This window comes from Anser brachyrhynchus, assembly GCF_964034855.1.
Source record: "Anser brachyrhynchus genome assembly, chromosome: 12".
Taxonomy (NCBI): domain Eukaryota; kingdom Metazoa; phylum Chordata; class Aves; order Anseriformes; family Anatidae; genus Anser; species Anser brachyrhynchus.
This window is the reverse complement of record NC_137707.1, coordinates 15805992-15823482: the sequence shown is the minus strand read 5'-3', so window position 1 is coordinate 15823482 and position 17491 is coordinate 15805992. Positions and strand designations below refer to the sequence as shown.

The 17491-nt window shown below is 39.8% G+C and overlaps 1 protein-coding gene across 2 annotated transcripts in view; it reads right to left on the bottom strand.

The window, feature by feature from the left end:
* Positions 1–17491, bottom strand: part of LOC308176832 (uncharacterized protein) — a 173530-nt gene that overhangs the window by 75188 nt on the left and 80851 nt on the right. Inside the window, exon 3 of one of the 2 annotated variants that reach the window (XM_080553102.1) lies at positions 953–1040. The exons of the other annotated variant lie outside the window; for it this stretch is intronic. Within the exon in view, the coding sequence (XP_080409228.1) occupies positions 953–1040 (88 nt within the window). The remainder of the gene's footprint in view (positions 1–952; positions 1041–17491) is intronic. 2 annotated transcript variants of the gene reach the window in all.

Here is a 17491-nt window from a genome sequence, read left to right as displayed (position 1 = left end):
ACCATGAAAAAGTTTTGTTTGAAAAAGCATGAACTGCAATTCTCATTGATAGCTTTCACCAAGTGCAGGATTCAGTACATTGTAATACAAAGGCCAAGATTATCTCCTTCTGTTAAAGGCTTAAAATTCTACAACCAGACCATGCCAGTTACCAGTATCAGATTATGATAACAAGATCATGTTCAGTTATAAAAACAAGTGTCTAAACTTTTCTCATGTCACTTTCTATCTAAGTCCCATTGCTAGTTGTGAAAGGACCCATCTGAATGTGTGTAGAAGCTCATTTTAAAGCTAGCTCTTTGAACTGGATTCATGGGGTATTTGCATAAGAAGATTTGGGTAAAAAGAATGGGCTGGTGCTGCATCTGCCCATTAATATGCCTGCTAATTCAGCACATTGTAAGCCTATTGATGTATCACAAAAGGCTCAAATTCAAGGACAGTTATCCTATTGCCATTGTTAGGGTTTGAATTCAAGTAATATGTTCACTATAGGAATACAGTTGTTACAATTAGATATTTTTCTATAATGGTATAAAGAACCAATGACAATCAGAATTACAATAATGCTGATAAAACTTTAGAATTCACCAATTCTATTATTTAAAAAGATGCAGGTGCTGATTAATTTTGCTTTGCATAATACTTGGATCTAGAGTACTGGCATACTTAAAGAGTAGAGGCAAATTGTGGCAATATAACCTACCAAAGAAAGCATTCTTCCTTTAATGCTGATGCATATTTATCTTGCTTACAAGAGTTTTAATAAAAAAATTAAAACACTAAACTGAGCTTCAACAGAGTGGAGGAGACCTACATGAGGAGCACAAGTAGTGGTTACTTTAATCCTGCTTATGAAAAATGCAAAAGCATTGCTCGTGCTATCAGGGGATATCCTACACAGAACATTTTTACGGTGAATATGAATTGTTTGAGAACACTGTATACTCACAAATGGAAAAAAAGGGCAGAGGCAGTGATTCATGCAAGAGGTGTCGAGCAGCCAGCACATCAGCTCCGCAGCGGACTTGAGGCAGACGCTGAGGCAAGCAGCGAAATAAAAAGCTGTTAGCTGAAGCGCTGTAAAGAGTTTTTAAGCACGCAACACAAACAGAATACTAAAGGAGAGACTCAAAGGAAACACACGCGGAGAACAGCAAATGAAGCTTAGTTAAACTTAGTTCGTCGAGGGTCCTTGGTTTGAGACTACAGCATGCGTCCAAACGGAAGGAGGAAACGGGAGAATAAACGTGTACGGTGACAGTGATTCTCTGAGAGAGGCCGTGACAGCCTCTCACCGATTCCCCGTAGGAAAAGGCCAGCCTCGGAGGCCGAGGGCCCGGGCACACCGTGGCTCCCATTGTGCTTGTGCTCCCACACTGACACGCTGTCACAGGGCGGCCCAGTCGCCAGATCCAGGGGCACGGCTGCATTTTTCTCACTCCGCATCCCTCAGAGAAGACATCAAAGACCAGAGAGATGTGCTCTTTGTTTTGTTTGGTCTCTGACTCTCAACATGTGGTTTCGCAGGCCCAAACATCGGCACCTTTTAACCTATTCTGTTCAGCTTAGGCCTTGGCTTCATTTGAGCATTAGGGAAACTATAGTAACCAATAATCTGCCTGTCCCTGAATAGAAACTATGTACCTTGTCACACAAGAGCCCGAGGATCACCATTCGAGACAAGTTCCTTTACAGGCCCTCGGCTTTCTTTGCTGGGGCCCGGCCTGTCTTGCTGAAAAGGTGTCAAAACCCTTCGCCCCTTTGCAATGGGGGATCTGTGTTAATGTTAATTTATATTTAACAAATAGGATATTGTCCCCCAGAATGTATAAGTATTTGATTATCTATTACAAATGTTTTCATCAAGTCATAAATGAGGGCCCTTGACAAAAGGCAAAAGGTCTTTTAGGAGAGCAGGACGCAACGGGGGAGGCCGGAGGCGGGTGAGCGTCGCGGTGCGCTCAGTTCTTGTGTTGGCGGGTGGGTTTGTGTGCTGGTTGCCCGCCTGGTACAGGTGCTGGCACAAGCTCCAGAACTTGCCCAACAGCCACAGACCAGCCTGAGGACCAAAAACCAGCTTGAAACTTGGCCGCAAGACAAGCAGCAGTGCCTCTCTCCAGGCTCGCCTTTGCTGAGTCAAAAGCTTTCTACATGAGTAAGTTGCAAAACAGAATTTTGTTAGTTGTTGATTTTATTTATGTATGGAATTTGGTAGCGATCTGATCTCCTGCTTAATGAGCCTCCCCCCAGGCACTGGGAAAATGTTATCACCAGTCCCATTTTTCACTCACTCAACCTCTAATCCTGCGCTGCACTGTCTTGTTATTAGCACAAAAAACAACAACAACAACTCTGTATATCATGTAGATCAGAGCCAAGAAAGAAAGGAACAAATGTCAAGGGTTTGAAGAAGCGATTCACATCCAGCTTCATTTCATCTCTGTCACTCTCTCCTGACTCTGTCATGCAACAGCCGACTGCTAACATATTTCCCTCCAGTGAAAATGACATTTTTGCTTTCTTTTTAATAGTTTAATATTAATAGGGAGGGGAGCTAAACTGTCAATGTTGCACCAAAACACTGTACAGCAAATTGAGGTATTTGGTATGAAACTTAAGACCTTCTGCATTAAGCTCTTTCACAGTGACCTGACATAAACTGGCAACTGGCAGCCGTCTGCTTTTGGCAGCTTGGCATATTTGGTCATTTATTGGGTGCATGTGAAGATCAAATGGGTTAAGATTCTTCTCCTTAAACAGCAGGGAAAAGAACATCAAAAAGGTGTAAATTTCATTTCCCCAGTTTTGATTAAGTCAAGCATGAAATGAAATGTAATACTCTCAAGTGGCAAGGGTTTATACTATTGATGTTGTTACTTCTGCTTCACAAAGCCCAATCAGCCGACAGCGAGTTGAACAAGCTAACAGAGTTTTAGGGTGGCCAGATGGAGGGTTTTTACTATGGTTGAAAAGACAGCTTAGTGCTTGCCTCTTCAAGCCAAGTCAATGCCAACTGTGTGAAATCCTGGCCATTCTACCCCTTCTCCCCCCACTCCACCCGCTCAATGCTGGTGGCTAGCACCATACAGGCCTGATAAAAAACAATCCCTTCAGCAAAACAATGTGCTGAATGAATATTTTTCGTTAGAAGTGTTGTTTATCTTCCCCCTGAGTGCAGAGATTTCTGAATTCCTGATTCAGATCAATATCAGTATTTAAGTTAAACATTATCTGAAAGGAGGCCCTCACAAAAATGTGTTGCTTCTCTGAGATTATAACATTAATTGTTTTAAGTGGCATGGCAAAGCAAAAAAAAATATCCCTGTGCTATGGGAATAAATGGAGATTTAAAGCTACTTTGTTCGTCCGTTAAGCGAAACTAGAGTTAATTCAGAACACAGGGAGATGCACATTGAAAAACTCTTTAGATCTAGATACAAAAGTAACAGGTCTTAAATTGAGTGTGGTCTTACTTCGTTAGGAAATTTGTCCGTTTTTTATAGGTGCTTTTTCAGGCCCCTTGTTCCCACTACATTCTCAAATTTAATGCTCTTGCCACTATACAGCTGGACTAGAATAGAGTGGCTTTAGTAAAGACTTAATAGAATCTTTAATGCTTCTAACAATCCACTCCCATTGAACTGCATTAAGTAGATATTATGGAAGGACAAAGAGCTAAATAGCTCAACATCAACCTCATTAGGCATGCAGGCAGGCCTTGAACCATTTTATGGGCAAGTCTATTGTTAGTACACTCACCAGGTTAGCTTTAAATTGCAAATGATACCCTGAAAGGGGAAGAGAAGTTTTGGAGAATGGCCTCACAGAAAGAAAATCATTTTAGGCTATAAGAAAATGAAAGGCATTGTTAAAATTGCTCTGACCGTAGCAAATGAAATACATCATGGACTTGAGAGGCTGAATGCTACACTTGAGGGTTTTTTGTTGGCTTTTTTTTTTTGTCCGTTTAGGAATGCGGTATACATCAGAATATAAACAATATACAATCTGTAAGACTTAATAAGGGTGGCTCAACATAGTATCCTTTGTCTGAAGTTAAACAAATGAGAAGAGCCCAATAATTAAGTGGATGGGGAAAGACAAAAACCATCTCATTTGAATAAACGGTCAAGTCTGGAGAACCTTACGTATAAGAACTTTCCAACTTTGCGGTTCTTAATCAATAAGGACTCATTTAGACCAGTCCAAGACTTAGCAATTGAGTGTTCAAAAATATTTAAAAAATTATCTCAAGAACTGTTTGCAACTGCAAAGTGCTTTAACAACTGACATTATGATGCTGCAAGTCTGGGAACGTATTCCCAAGCAGAGCCCTTCTCTGTCACCTTAGTGGATGAATAATTTTGCCTTTGCATATTCCTTGTCATAAATGGCAGGAATGAAGGGACCCTAAGGACCGCACTGGCAGGATTGGTGCTGTACAAGCAGAGTAAATTAAAACAAGGATTAGAGCAAGTATGATTGGGGATGACAAGCAGGGCAGTTGTCGTCGCACAATGTGCCTTTTTGCCCATATGGTCTGTACCGAGCTTACACAGCACAAACCCTCTAACATGGATGCTTATTAAAGCATTCCTTCTTGATCAGGACAAAAAGTCCTTAAAGCTTCACGTCATAGGAGAAAAAACAGTGTTTCTTTCACACACTCAGGCAGCAGCCTCAAGCACTATTATTTATGAAAATTTACATGCCACTGTCCAATTTTTACTTTTCATTAGATTAATATACAAAAAAGCCTATAACTGAAAAATCTAGGTTACAATCTGTAATCATAGTTATGCATCGTACAGGTTCTTATTAAATATGAGAGTGAAGTAATTAACAGCTTATTTTAAACAAAAATCAGACACTTAAGGTACTTCAGGACTTCCTCCCAAAGCATGGATTTGCAGGATACACAGAACTCAGGTCATTTAACTGCCATTGAGTGGATAATGAAGGTATGGAAGAAGCTCAAAGCAACTAAAGATCCATCCTTAGGAAATATTTGACTGATCATATGCATATCATTATAAACAAACAAAACAGAAGAGTAGGGCAGTTTTCTTATGCTTACAGGAGCAGGAAAGAGCAATTCTGTCACTAAACCCTTATGTCACCTCACAAGAGGCTTCATTTTCTTAGCGTCAGTTCCTCCATCTGTAAAACTGGAATAATTACATTATACTTGTTATAATTATCCCCAAAACATAAACATATTAGTCACTACTTCCTTCCACTTCCTCACCTCCCTTTTCCCCTACAGATTTTTTTTTTTTTTAACTCAAAGATCATGTCCTGATTTATGTAAAGATATCTAGATTCCACAAATGCCCAGGAACAACTTAAATCACTAGCGTATAGCAAGGTATTATTATGGTGATGTTTTCCTAGTCCTGCAACAAGCTGCTCAGAGGCAAGAAAACAAGTGAAAGACCTTTTATTTAGATTTTGTTCCTTTGTGCTCTGTAGTACGGCTCTATCGGACCACAAGGCATCATCAGGTTTAAAGTATTCTTCCCGGGCTGATCTCTTTTCCCCAGCTGGAACAGCCAGTTCTGCAGTAGTAATGAACTTAGGAAAGCTCCCATGTGGAGCAGCACACAAAGCACTGCATTAACCGATAACCAGCAACAGTACTGGCACTTAGAACATTATAGGTGCCTCTGGGAATCACCCAAAAGTGCCTGTTAAACTGGACAGGTTTTCGTAGAAATCCTAAGGCCTTTAGGTAAGAGTCTCACAGTTGCAAGCAGAACCTACTCAATTGCCCTTGATGGCTATAGCTGTTCCCAGCTTTGAGCCACTAGCACAGGAAGCGTCTAAACAGGTGACGTTATTACTTGCTATCGCTCCTACTTTTGGGAGCTGGGGTCTACCTACAGGGTACTGTGATTGTTCCTCAAAGCCAAACCATTCTTGTGCTTTGTGGATTCAATAACATGAGATTATCATTATTAATAACATGAGAGTTTTCAGCAACATTCACCGTACCGTAATAGCAAGCACGCTTCACACATCAGCAAGCTTTGGCTGCTGCAGAACAGCACAAGCTCCATGAATGTGGGACAGCTGTCTCGGCAGACAGACAACGCCGACTCTGTCAACAAATACAGTCCCAAATCAGCCTATTTATGGGAATGTCCTTGGTCAACTTTTCTAAGTCTACTAGTGATATAAAAGATGTCCAATGCTGATGGTGTATGATGAGACAGACCATTTAGAAATAGTATCAAAGATCAAAAAGGAATGACTTAGAAAACAGTCCAAGACAGTTCCTTCCCATGGAAACAGCTATCTGAACTGAGATTTGGCCATTATGCCCCACATAATATGCCTGAGGCATCCAAGAACTGCAAGAATTTGAACTCTTTCAGAATCCATTTGTCAACTTTTTTTGGCTTGGGTTATTTGCAAACAGTAACCTGAGCACCATAAGGCACCATAGACAACAGACAAGCCTAAAACCTCAAGTTCAACAACAGCTGCTTCACATGGGTATTTAAGATTTCATTATAATATGCTTGCTTTTAGTAATTTAACATATGATTTTATTTTTTTTTGTAAGTACTATCTTAATTACATCCTCTAAAAATACAGCTTCTGAGAACCAGCTAAAATTTGTGAGTCATTCATGAGAGCAGACAGGTGAGAACCACAATTACAACTCCCTTCTCACCGTCAAATAGAAATTAGAGGCTGAACAAGTACGTTTAGGTACTCGCATAAAAGCTGAGTAAACAGAAATCAGAAGTGAGTCACATCATTAAGCCTACCTGAGTCCAAAACTTGTTTGAAAGCTAAAAAGGAATGTTTATCCATTCAGATAAGGATCCTCCAAATAGCAAAGCTGAACACCAGAACGGATAGGATATAAAGAAAAGGTATAGCATGGTGGGTCTTCATTTTTACCAATAATGGTGTTTTCAACAGTTCCTAGATCCTATTTATTTAAGGACCTCAGGCTGGGAAAGAACATGCTAACAGGTAATGGCTAGCAACACTGAAGTGACGTAGGCTGCTCACCTGGTTGGTCTTTTGTAGTCCTCCTCACCTTTAAAGCATCTTGGACTAGGTCTCTTCCCAAAAAGAATCCCCAGATTCTTGTGTTTCTAGCATGACTTTCCTCTTGGGACATGACTACTGGCACAAGTGCTGATGAGGATCACAATAATCCTACATATTAACTTTACTCTGCACTTAAAAATTACAGGCAGATGTGCTAGAAAACTTTTAAGATTGACATACACAACTATATTTATCCTGTCTTCTGACCTCCAGAGTCTTGGAGCTATTAACTTTCTTATTTTAAAAGTTATTTCACTTCGACTATGCTGTATCAGTCACACATTGCATTCGGAATTATGAAGGCATCAAGGGAAAGCAGGAAGTAAACCTGGACTTGCTAACTTATTTGGATGGAGCTATATATATTCACTGAGATTGTTGGAGACCTCTCAGTTCATGTTTAAGTTTTGCTAGTCACTCACGGACGCAAATTAGAAAACAGAAATATTTCTGAATATGAGCGACACTTGCATTGCTAACCGTGAACATACTTCACATTTCAGTTTTATCTACTCCACTGCAGGATTTAGACATAAATCTGCAGAAACACAGGAGAGAATAGTCTGGAGAGGGGTCCAGTAGTTAGATCATCAAACCTGAGATTTGGGAAACCCAATTCAAATCCCTGTTCTGTAGGATTTAGGTCAGTCACCCCTCAATCATTTAGGTCAAGATACTCAAATGTATTCAGACACCATGCTCCTGTTACTTTCCTAACTCTTACTGAAAATAAGACAGACCTCTAAACTCCTGCAAGAAATTTATTAATCATCTAAAACTTCGGGGGATCAGGACTTGAGATTCTGTGTCCCCAGCTCCCTGTCAAACATGGAGGACTGCACTGCCCTACTGGGCAACGAGAGTAAATGCCTTAAAGACTTGGAAGCACTCAAGGTTATAGGTATGGGGACCAGATAAGGACAGTAGATAGGCCAGTTTAAATAAGTGTGGGTTAGTACAATTCTATTTCTATAGAAGTATGGTTGAAAGGGAAACAGATTCTTCAAAACGGCACGTATTTTTTTCTTACTTGATGGATTCTAATCAAAAATTATTCAAGCCTTGGATTTATTTTTTAAAAAAAAGGTTTTGTAAACATTGATATGATCATTATTTTAATTATGAATCAAGAAACTCCTAATATTTTTGGAAGTTCTTTTAGAAAGAACAGGAATAAATCGATCTTAGCTGGAACATTTCAGACAGCTACCCAAGCTTTCAAATTGTGTACAATTTCCTGTCTGTTTATATAGGGAAGTATTGACAATCCATGAAGAGAAATTCAATGAAGTAAGTGTGAAGGACTTCCTATTTCAGTCTTCTCACTTAAATTCTAGATCGAGGCTACAAAATTAAATCAATAGATTACACACTCGAGGATATTTCATATGAAGTGACTTCTGCTCAGTCTGATCTAATCTACACTGAAATGTAAAACAATCAGTCTCTGAGAACTTTAAAGTATCACCAGCTTCATTGACTTCCTATTACTTAACCTCTTAAATGTATTTGAGAATAAGCCATGAGAAATTCCGTGAAAGGAGGACATCAGGCTTAATGGCTTGGTGATAGCACAGTACAAACCTTTAAAGTCATTATTACTGCTCTGATTTTAAAGGCATTTTTTTCCCTGCAGTCCTCTCATCCATCCCTCAAGATTAAATATTTTTCAGTAGGCTTCATACCACATGTAACACATTTCAGATCCATCCAGTTGATGCCCTGAAATCCTTTTCCCTCCCGATGCTACCGTTTCTCTGAAAACAGGTGAGCTATGTATGATTAGAAAGAGCAATGCTCCAATCCTGCAAAAGCATTCCTAGATGTGGGGTTGCCTTGCAACACTTCAAAGAGCCCCATAAATCTGAAAACGCCTGCAAGTGTTTGTGGGCTTGGTGCCCAAAGGAACTTCCACCTACAACGTCCACTGTATTAGGTCTGAGTGTAGGGTGGGTGAGAACTGCCACCTGGCTTCCCCCGGGTCACTCAGAGACAGAGCCCAGATCCCCAAGCACCACTTTTTCATTTCATTAGTGAGGCTTATATGTTCCACTTTTCCTAGCGGAGTTACAAAACGTGTATTGCCATCACTTCGCTTTTCAGCACTTCCACTCAAAACAAGACTTGGGCATTGATGAGCCTGAGGATAAGGGAAAAACTCGAAAACTCAACCCCGCTTGTTTTGTGGAAGAAAGGGAATGGAGGAGTGGACATGAAGGAAGACTTAACTTCAGTATTCAATGATCTTTTTCCCATTTAATCAGAAAGATCATCTATTTGCTAAAAAAACAAAACAAAAAAAACCACAAACAAACAAAAAAACCACCAGATATTTAGAAACTTTCATTGAAATAGGAATCAGTATTTTGTAAGTAAAAATATATTTGTCATAACTGTAGCTTATTTGTTCCAATGCAGACTGACTGTTGGAAAGAAGTTGCAGAACTGAGTTTAGCTTCTTAGTGGAAATGAAGGTACCTCTGATCATTATTAAAAGATAAACATGTAGGTACTGAGAAAACTAATTAAATTTTGTTGAGTTATCAGGAAGTCCCTCATGAATATCCTCTGGGGTAGGCTCTAATGTAAAGAGATCTCAATTTTGTGGTTAAATAATTTGAAGAGATTAATTAGTAAAGAATAAGCATTAAAGAATCATATGAAGATAAAGGTAACTTTTTTTTTTTTTACATTTTCCAGTTTTAATGCTCTATGCTTTCCTTGCTTAAAGAAGCTATTAACAAGATAGTTCTCTGAATTATTTTTAAATATTTATTAACTGTATGCTAGAAAAAAAATACAAAAACATCCTGAGACGAAAAGTTACCTCTAAACCAGATTTGCATAAAGGATTAAGCTCCTTCCAGTTCAGAACTACTTCTCAATCTTAACTTGGGAGAACTGATCTTTATCCCAAATTTCTTTTTGTTCCTCTGGAAGTTCAGTTTAATCCAGCTTTCTTAATTTTCACCTTCTCCCTAAACCTTCTAGGCTTGTTACATGATAGCTAAGGATCATTATCCACCCAAGCTGAGGGGGTTTTCCCTTCATTAATTTCTTTAAGAAGATTACCAGTGCTTGTTTGTTGTTGTTTAAGCAAATGATTTCCCTAAGCTCTTTGTTTTTCCAACTGGTTTACACTTTAATGCCCTTGATTGAATTTCAAACAAGTGATCAACTTGACCAACCAACTCTGTTTAGGGGGAGTTTAAAAAATAACAAAAAAACAAAAACACTAAGGAGGGAAGAACTTTGTGAGCTGCTTAAGCAAGAAGAGTGCTTAAAAACTCATTCAACCACTTAGTCAAAGAGATGCATCATAATTAGCATATCATGCAGGACTTGTTTAGTTTTTGAAGTCGAGGTGACTTTCCTTGAAGACAAAATTCTCTAATTGAAGTGCGCGTCACATTTAATAGGGTTTTGTTTGTTTTACTGATTCGGTTCTACACCTGTCCCCCCCCCTCTAAACATGTCTTCACTGGAAAGGTGTCAAATCTTTTGCTCATTTGAAAAGGGATGGGTGGAACAAACAATACAAACATTGGGTATTTACTGTTTGCAGTTTGAATAAGACTCCTACTCAATAGTCATTTTTAAAGGAATGTATTTAGGAGACCTTAGTGTGATTTAGTCTCACCTAAGCTTTTATGTTACAGACACAGCATTTCAATACTCTGGGCCTCTCAGTGAATTTTGTGAGTGTGTATATATATAAATAAATTTGTTCACAAATATAGGCTAAGTCAGTAATATGCAACATCCTTAGGTAACATATATCCCAGCAATTACCTGTAGTTAGATGAAGTTATATCATTTTCACATGGGTTGAGCACCTACCTCTAAAGAAAGAGTCCATTAGTCAAATTTAATTCCGTCAAGCCCTACTAATGGGTTGGTGATGGTTGTCTACTAGGCCCAGTTGTGCAGTCGATATTCATGCACTGTAGTATTTTATTTGTGGACTTGCAACCAGGCAAAGCTGGCAGAATTAGGCCATTTCTACTGGGCCACTATAGATCTCTTCATATTTTCTTTGCATATCTAAATTGCACATTATCAGACAGTGAAGGTATTGCAGATCATCACAGGCATAAAGAAATACAGATATGCAAATATGGCCCAGAGTTACATATAGGTTCTTTCCTCTAAAGTCAGTGAAGTTGGCTATTTCAGCGAAATTTAGTTTGCTTTTCCTACTGCTGGGCATTTGGTAGTGTTCTGAAATAGCTACTCTGTACCAAAAACATTGAAATCGAGCTCTTTAAGTTGCATTCTAAGTCTAAAATTCCATAGAGTGTAAAAAGTGTAATCAATAACTATTTGAAAATGCAGAATATTTACCATAGGATTAAAGTGACATTTGCCAAGTCAAAGCCACTCCATGATTTGTACCACATCCAGATCACGATGTAACTTGTTAGCCAGCTGGTCTTTCTCTGTTGTTCCCTTTCCCCATAAAGCTATTAGTATATATTTTTTTGATATCATTAAACTGAACAGGCATTAAAGGACCTGTAAGCAAATTCCATTGGCACTTAGTGATACAGCTATATATACATAAACTGAGAGAGTTTATATATACATAAACAGAAAGAGATTTAGAACAACAAAAAATAAGACAAAAAAGCACACATCTCACACACTGTGAAAGTTAACAAGAAGATTTAAAAAAAAAAAGTCAATACCATTTAATTCAGAAGACTGAAATTACAATTATGACCCTTAGAAGTTTGCAGATTCCACCCCCCCAGCACTCCATCAGCAGCATCTCTAGCCAGACTGCACCACCCGTAAGGGAACACCAAGAAAACACCATGCACAGAGAGGCAACTTCAGTTGTTGCCTGACACTGCTAAGGGATTAGTATCCACAAGTGCTTAGGAAAAGGAAAGGGAAACTCTCACAGAAATCCAGGATCTTTCAGAAATCCTGGAATGGAAATTTTGCACCAAAGTGGTGAAATGAAAGAAAACATAATAAATACAAGTCTTGTCACTGTAAAACTGTAAAAACAAGCAAGCATTGGGAATAAATTATTATTAATAATAATAGTGTTCTGAATTGACAGGTATAAGCTATCAATAGTACATAACACAAGAGTTCAAATGTTGATGAAACGTACATCCTAAGCAGGGCTCATAGTCGTGATCCTTTGCAAGTGCCCTTACACAATGGCTACTTTACATTCTGCTGTGGTCTGTAACAGCTGAATACCTTGGAAACTTGGAGATTACGACCTTATATAATGTTCTTCTTATGAGGTCATATTAAAATGGGAAGACCATCTATTTTAATTTTACTAGCAACAAATGATGCTGCTAGTAACTGCACCATGCTATCAGTGTACTATGAAAGCTATCACCAATGCAGATGTTATGCTGCATGAAATCTCCTTTTCTTTTCTTTTTTTTTTTAAATAAAGAATATCACAATATTCCTCTACTTTGGTGTCACAAAGAAGATCAATAAACAGGTAATCATTAGTTAAAACCCAGGATATTCAATCTGGAGCATTAAGTTATTGATTTGACATTTACCCTGCCATAAGTGTCTTCTTGTTAAGTGTTTCAATGACCTACTTTAAAAAAATGTATTCTTTGAGATCTGTGTATTCTGACAGACCATTACATACATCCAACAACTTGCAGCGAAACCACAATTACATAACCAGGAGATGAGTGATACCAGCTCTGAAATTGAAAATTGGAGAAAAAAAAATGTACTCGCCTATTTCTAGAGCCTACTGGATTTAGAAACAATGAATTTCTGCATATCAAAAATCAGTGTTCAATTAAACAATTAAAGGAAAGATGGTGTTATCCATTCCAATCAGGGTATTTTAATTAACCCACTCTAAGTTGTGCTCAAACCATACATATGTATGCAGTTGCAACTGGTATAAACAGTGCCTATACCACACCAGAAGGGAACCATGCTTAATTTAGGAAGAGGAGGCACCAAATTAATTTCATGATGATGTACAGCATTTTAACAAAGGAATGTTGTCGCAAAGTAATATCCACATTTTAATACATCTTTTCCCAATCTCACCTCCTGCTGTCAACACCATCAATTTCAGCAGTGCTCCTTCTCCTATCTCTTTCAACATCAAAATGCGGTCCTTCCAGTATCATTATTATCAACCTGAGCAAACTAAATGTGAAAAGGTGCCACTAATAGGACAGCTTTTGACATCATATCTTGAACCAGAATAAGCAAACAGGCAAGTCAAATCTTCAGGGTCAAGCTTTGAAGTCAATTTTCTGACCCGGGAAATCATGTTCTGTGACAGTGATGACAAACGGTGAACACATGCCTTGTATAAATATGTCTCTGAATGTTGCCTTACAAACATTCACAGTCACCATTTCGCTGCAGCCAACCAGGGAAAGAAAAACGGGGAGTTTATACTTTAAATATCCACCATTTGACATGCTGCTTTAACAAAAAGATCCAAGTTTAGAATTGGCTTGATTTTTTTTTTTGTGAGGGAAAAGAAAGAGAGTTAATTAAAAAATAGAAAAGCATGCGTACACCTAATTCTCAATTAACCTTTGACATCTACAGATATTCGGAGGACATTTTAATGTATACAGTGCAAACATTTTGTTATTTGGACTCTGATGCCTAAAGCACTCTCTAGCAAAGCTTTCTAGGCACAGGACTGAAAAGTCATTGTTTATTGATTTCAAAATCTAACAGACTAATTATATATTTGTAGATGACTTGACAGATTTACAAAACTGCTATATGATTTTATAATGGAACATGCTCATGTTAATCTCCATCTATGGAGATAGCTAGAGGGGGCTGACCTTTATCTCATATTTAAAACACAAGCAATAACTGAAATTCATTTTCAATTTATTTTCCAATCATATAAAAGGAGGGGGAAAAGATTACTTTATTGAATCTCTTTAGCTGGTAAAAGGTTGGAGACGCACAGTCTTGATGCCTTCCAAGGAGCTACGGGGATGGTCTATAGGGAACAGACTTAATCGAATAAACTAATCTTTGCTGTGGAGATTAAGTAGATGGCTACAGCAGTGGAGTAACAGCAGAATGCAAAGTATCAGCAGCACCATCAGCTGCTGTAAAGGTGCTGTAGGCAGTAGGAGAGCTTCCCTGTTGGGTCCACCCTACTGATCCCGCAAATTTGGTAAACTTCATGGAAATTTAATAATGCCACTGCATTGTTTGCCTGCTGAGCAAACAGCCTGGTGCTGCAAGGCACATATGTGATAATTTACAAGGGGTTTTTGGAAGCTACAGTAACTGCTGCTGCTCAAGCCTGGGGCCTTTCAGCTGAAGAGAGCGTATATGGTGTACGTCCTCAAGGTAAATAGTATCTAGAGGTAAGGATGTGTTTCAAAGCTGTTCCTGACAGTCAGTAAAGTGCCTTACTTTGTAAGCATGTCTTTTCAAACAGTCTTTGATTCCCTATGCCAATACACACATGAAGAACTGATTTAGGCTGGGCTAGAATCTGTCATGACACATGACTAACATATTTCTGCACTTTTATGTTAGCTTAAATAAAATCTGGTTATTTTGTTGGGTTTCTTGTTCCTCCTGTCTCTTCCATTTAGCACTCCGAGCTGGAAATCCTGACTAATTACGGACTGCGCATTTCTTAGGAAACGGCAGAGATGGCACCCTCTCTCTGCAGAAAGTATATTTTTGTTATGGCTTCGAAGCAATCCAAAACACACACACTGTTCCTGTGCTTTAGGCCTGGCAATGAGAAGGGAAGCAAATCAGCACAGGAACAATCCAGGTTTCAATGTATACAACGAGCCTATTTAATAATAATAAAAAGAAACATTTCAAAAACAATTACCGCTGCCTTTGGATCCTGCAACTTGAAAGCAAACCGCAGCCGCGCTGCTCATTCCAGCAGCTCACAGGGTAAGCAGCACTCGTCAACATGAATCAGCTGTGAAGCACAGGGCTATGCAAGGACTCCAGTTTAAATTGGCCATCTCTGAAATATTGTTATTACAGTTAATAAAAGCTGTTGCCTAACACTTCGACCACAGACCAGTGGAGCCGGGGTGGAGTGAGGCTGGGGAAAGGGTATGTGCCAGGGGTCAAGGCTCGACGCTAAAAGCATCCGAAGGAAGCTGGTGGTGTGGGATGCTTCTGGAGGTGACTTGTTCGAATATGGGTTGCCTATGTGAAGGAGAATGTGAAAGAGAAACCTCCCAGTGTTCTGCAATTACAGTTTAGCAACAATAAGCAACAAGTAAGAGTAGAAGCTCTCTTCATCAAGAAGACGGGCTATCAGAGTGCAAATAATAACTCAGAAAACTAAGAACGTTTTCTTCCCCTACCCCCTGCCTTTTCGTTCCTAAATACAACTGCAATAGGGCAGAAATCACAAGAATCCCTTCTATGGCTCCCATGGCACCAGCATCACACATTCATACACCTTGTTAGATGCTATCCACATTTACCTCCTTCTTAACTCTCTCCCATCCTAACACTATTTTAAAACAATCAAATGATGTTGGACTACCTGTGGAGGATAGTTATAACCATTATTATAACAAGACCAAAACGTACTAGCACCTCTACCTCGTCTCAGGTTCCCTGGACAGTCTGAAGGAGAGGCCACAGGAAGCAGGGAGCCAACCTTCCCTGCCACCAGCCCTCCTCTCTCTTTATGGTGTGCAGGCTACCTGGGCACAAAGACCCAGACCGCGCAGCCTGTCAAAGTAAATATCCCTCTGGCCCTGAAGCGATCACCCCATTGCAAAGAAAAACGCTGACTTCCCAAAGACAGAGCAATACTAACAGCCTCCTGAGGACAAACAGCAGGTGCTGGAAGACAGACTCTCACCAAATTAAAACAATGTAGATCCAGTGCAGCCTGGACTGCTTATAAACTGTGTTTGAGACTGAAAACTTCTGGTGTGTCAAGACACAGCCGATTCTGAATGGCAATTTTGCTCTGAAATTATCTGCAGATACAACCAACGCAGCCCCACCATTTCCATTCCTACCTCCACAACATTCAATGGCCCCAAAAATGACAGCAGCTCATGCTTAAAGAGAAAAGAGGGCTAATTAAGAGGCTAAACCAGAGCCAGCTCCACACCTGCTGGGATAAGGCACACTGCAGGGCTGAGCACAGCCAGTCCTCCAGGACTCCAGCCTTACTCTGCTGTATCCAAACCAGCTGCAGTCACACCTCTGGCATTGCTGCGGATGTAACCTTTACAGCATAAAACAAGCAGGAAGATGTGTAATAACAAATAATACCACAAGCCAAGCTGTCTTCCATGACACCAAACAAGTGAAGGAACAAACATCAGTAGCAGGTTACAAAGGACTGTCAGGTATAGCTCCAGCGGGAAGGGAGCTAAAATCGCCTACACCTCTTCCAACATGCGTTCTTTTGGCTAATTTTTGTAACCTCATCAATATTTTTCTTTATTAGAAAAATTAGGTGGGTTAGACTGCTAGCGGTAGGATTAGCTATAATCTACTGAGATAATGGTTTTCTATGCGACCACTGTGCGAGTTAAATGACCTCTGCCCCTCTACCCCACAAGCTGTGTAGTGAAAGAATGCATTTAAGAGACAATTATGAAGTTAATTTCCTTACTTGAATGCAGGACATTGATGTTGTGCTCCTGTTATTAGACCTACCTCCAGGTAGTAACAACACGAGTGAAACAGGAAAGAAGCTGGCTGGTGGACATTTCACTGGAAAACTCAAAGTGATTCTTATTAAAGGTGGAAAGCCTGCCTATAAATTAAAAAAAAAGTAAAGGCACTAAACACCACAAAGCTATAAAAGAAAGGCCAGGCAGCCCCCGGGAGCTTACTTTTCTGAAAGTATACAGGAGGCAAAAGACCGTGAGCCTTTCCACAGCATGCAACTTAAGGAGGCAAAGAGCAAAATGGAACTCGTTCAAATTCCCAGAAATATCCATGCCAGAGCAAGACCCGCACACCAAAAGCCCACATAAGCAGGTGGCTACTCTCTGTTGAAGAGGCTATCCCACATGAGACCAATCTTCACACCAAGCAAAGCAACGCACAGAGCACAGAAGATATTCAGCACACTCCTATACTCCCTCTTCCCCGGACACAGTCCCTCCACCACCTGTACATATGCAGAATTTCCTATTTAAGGACAGAAAGAAAAACGTGACCAACTGAAACACCATACCCGCACACGCTCCCGAATCTCTCTAGCCCAGTTACCAGGTTTCTAAGCTGCTGTCACTATCTGTTTATTGTCAGGGAAAGAGCAGGGGATTGCTCTTGCGTTCTGCTGATGGCCTTCTATCCCCCAGGGGAGAAAGCCTAGACTAATCTGGAAGATTAGCAGGCTATGGACCAGGCAATCACAAGCTCCCACCCTGTCTGCAGCATGCTTGGACCAACGGCTTGCCTGGCAGGGAAT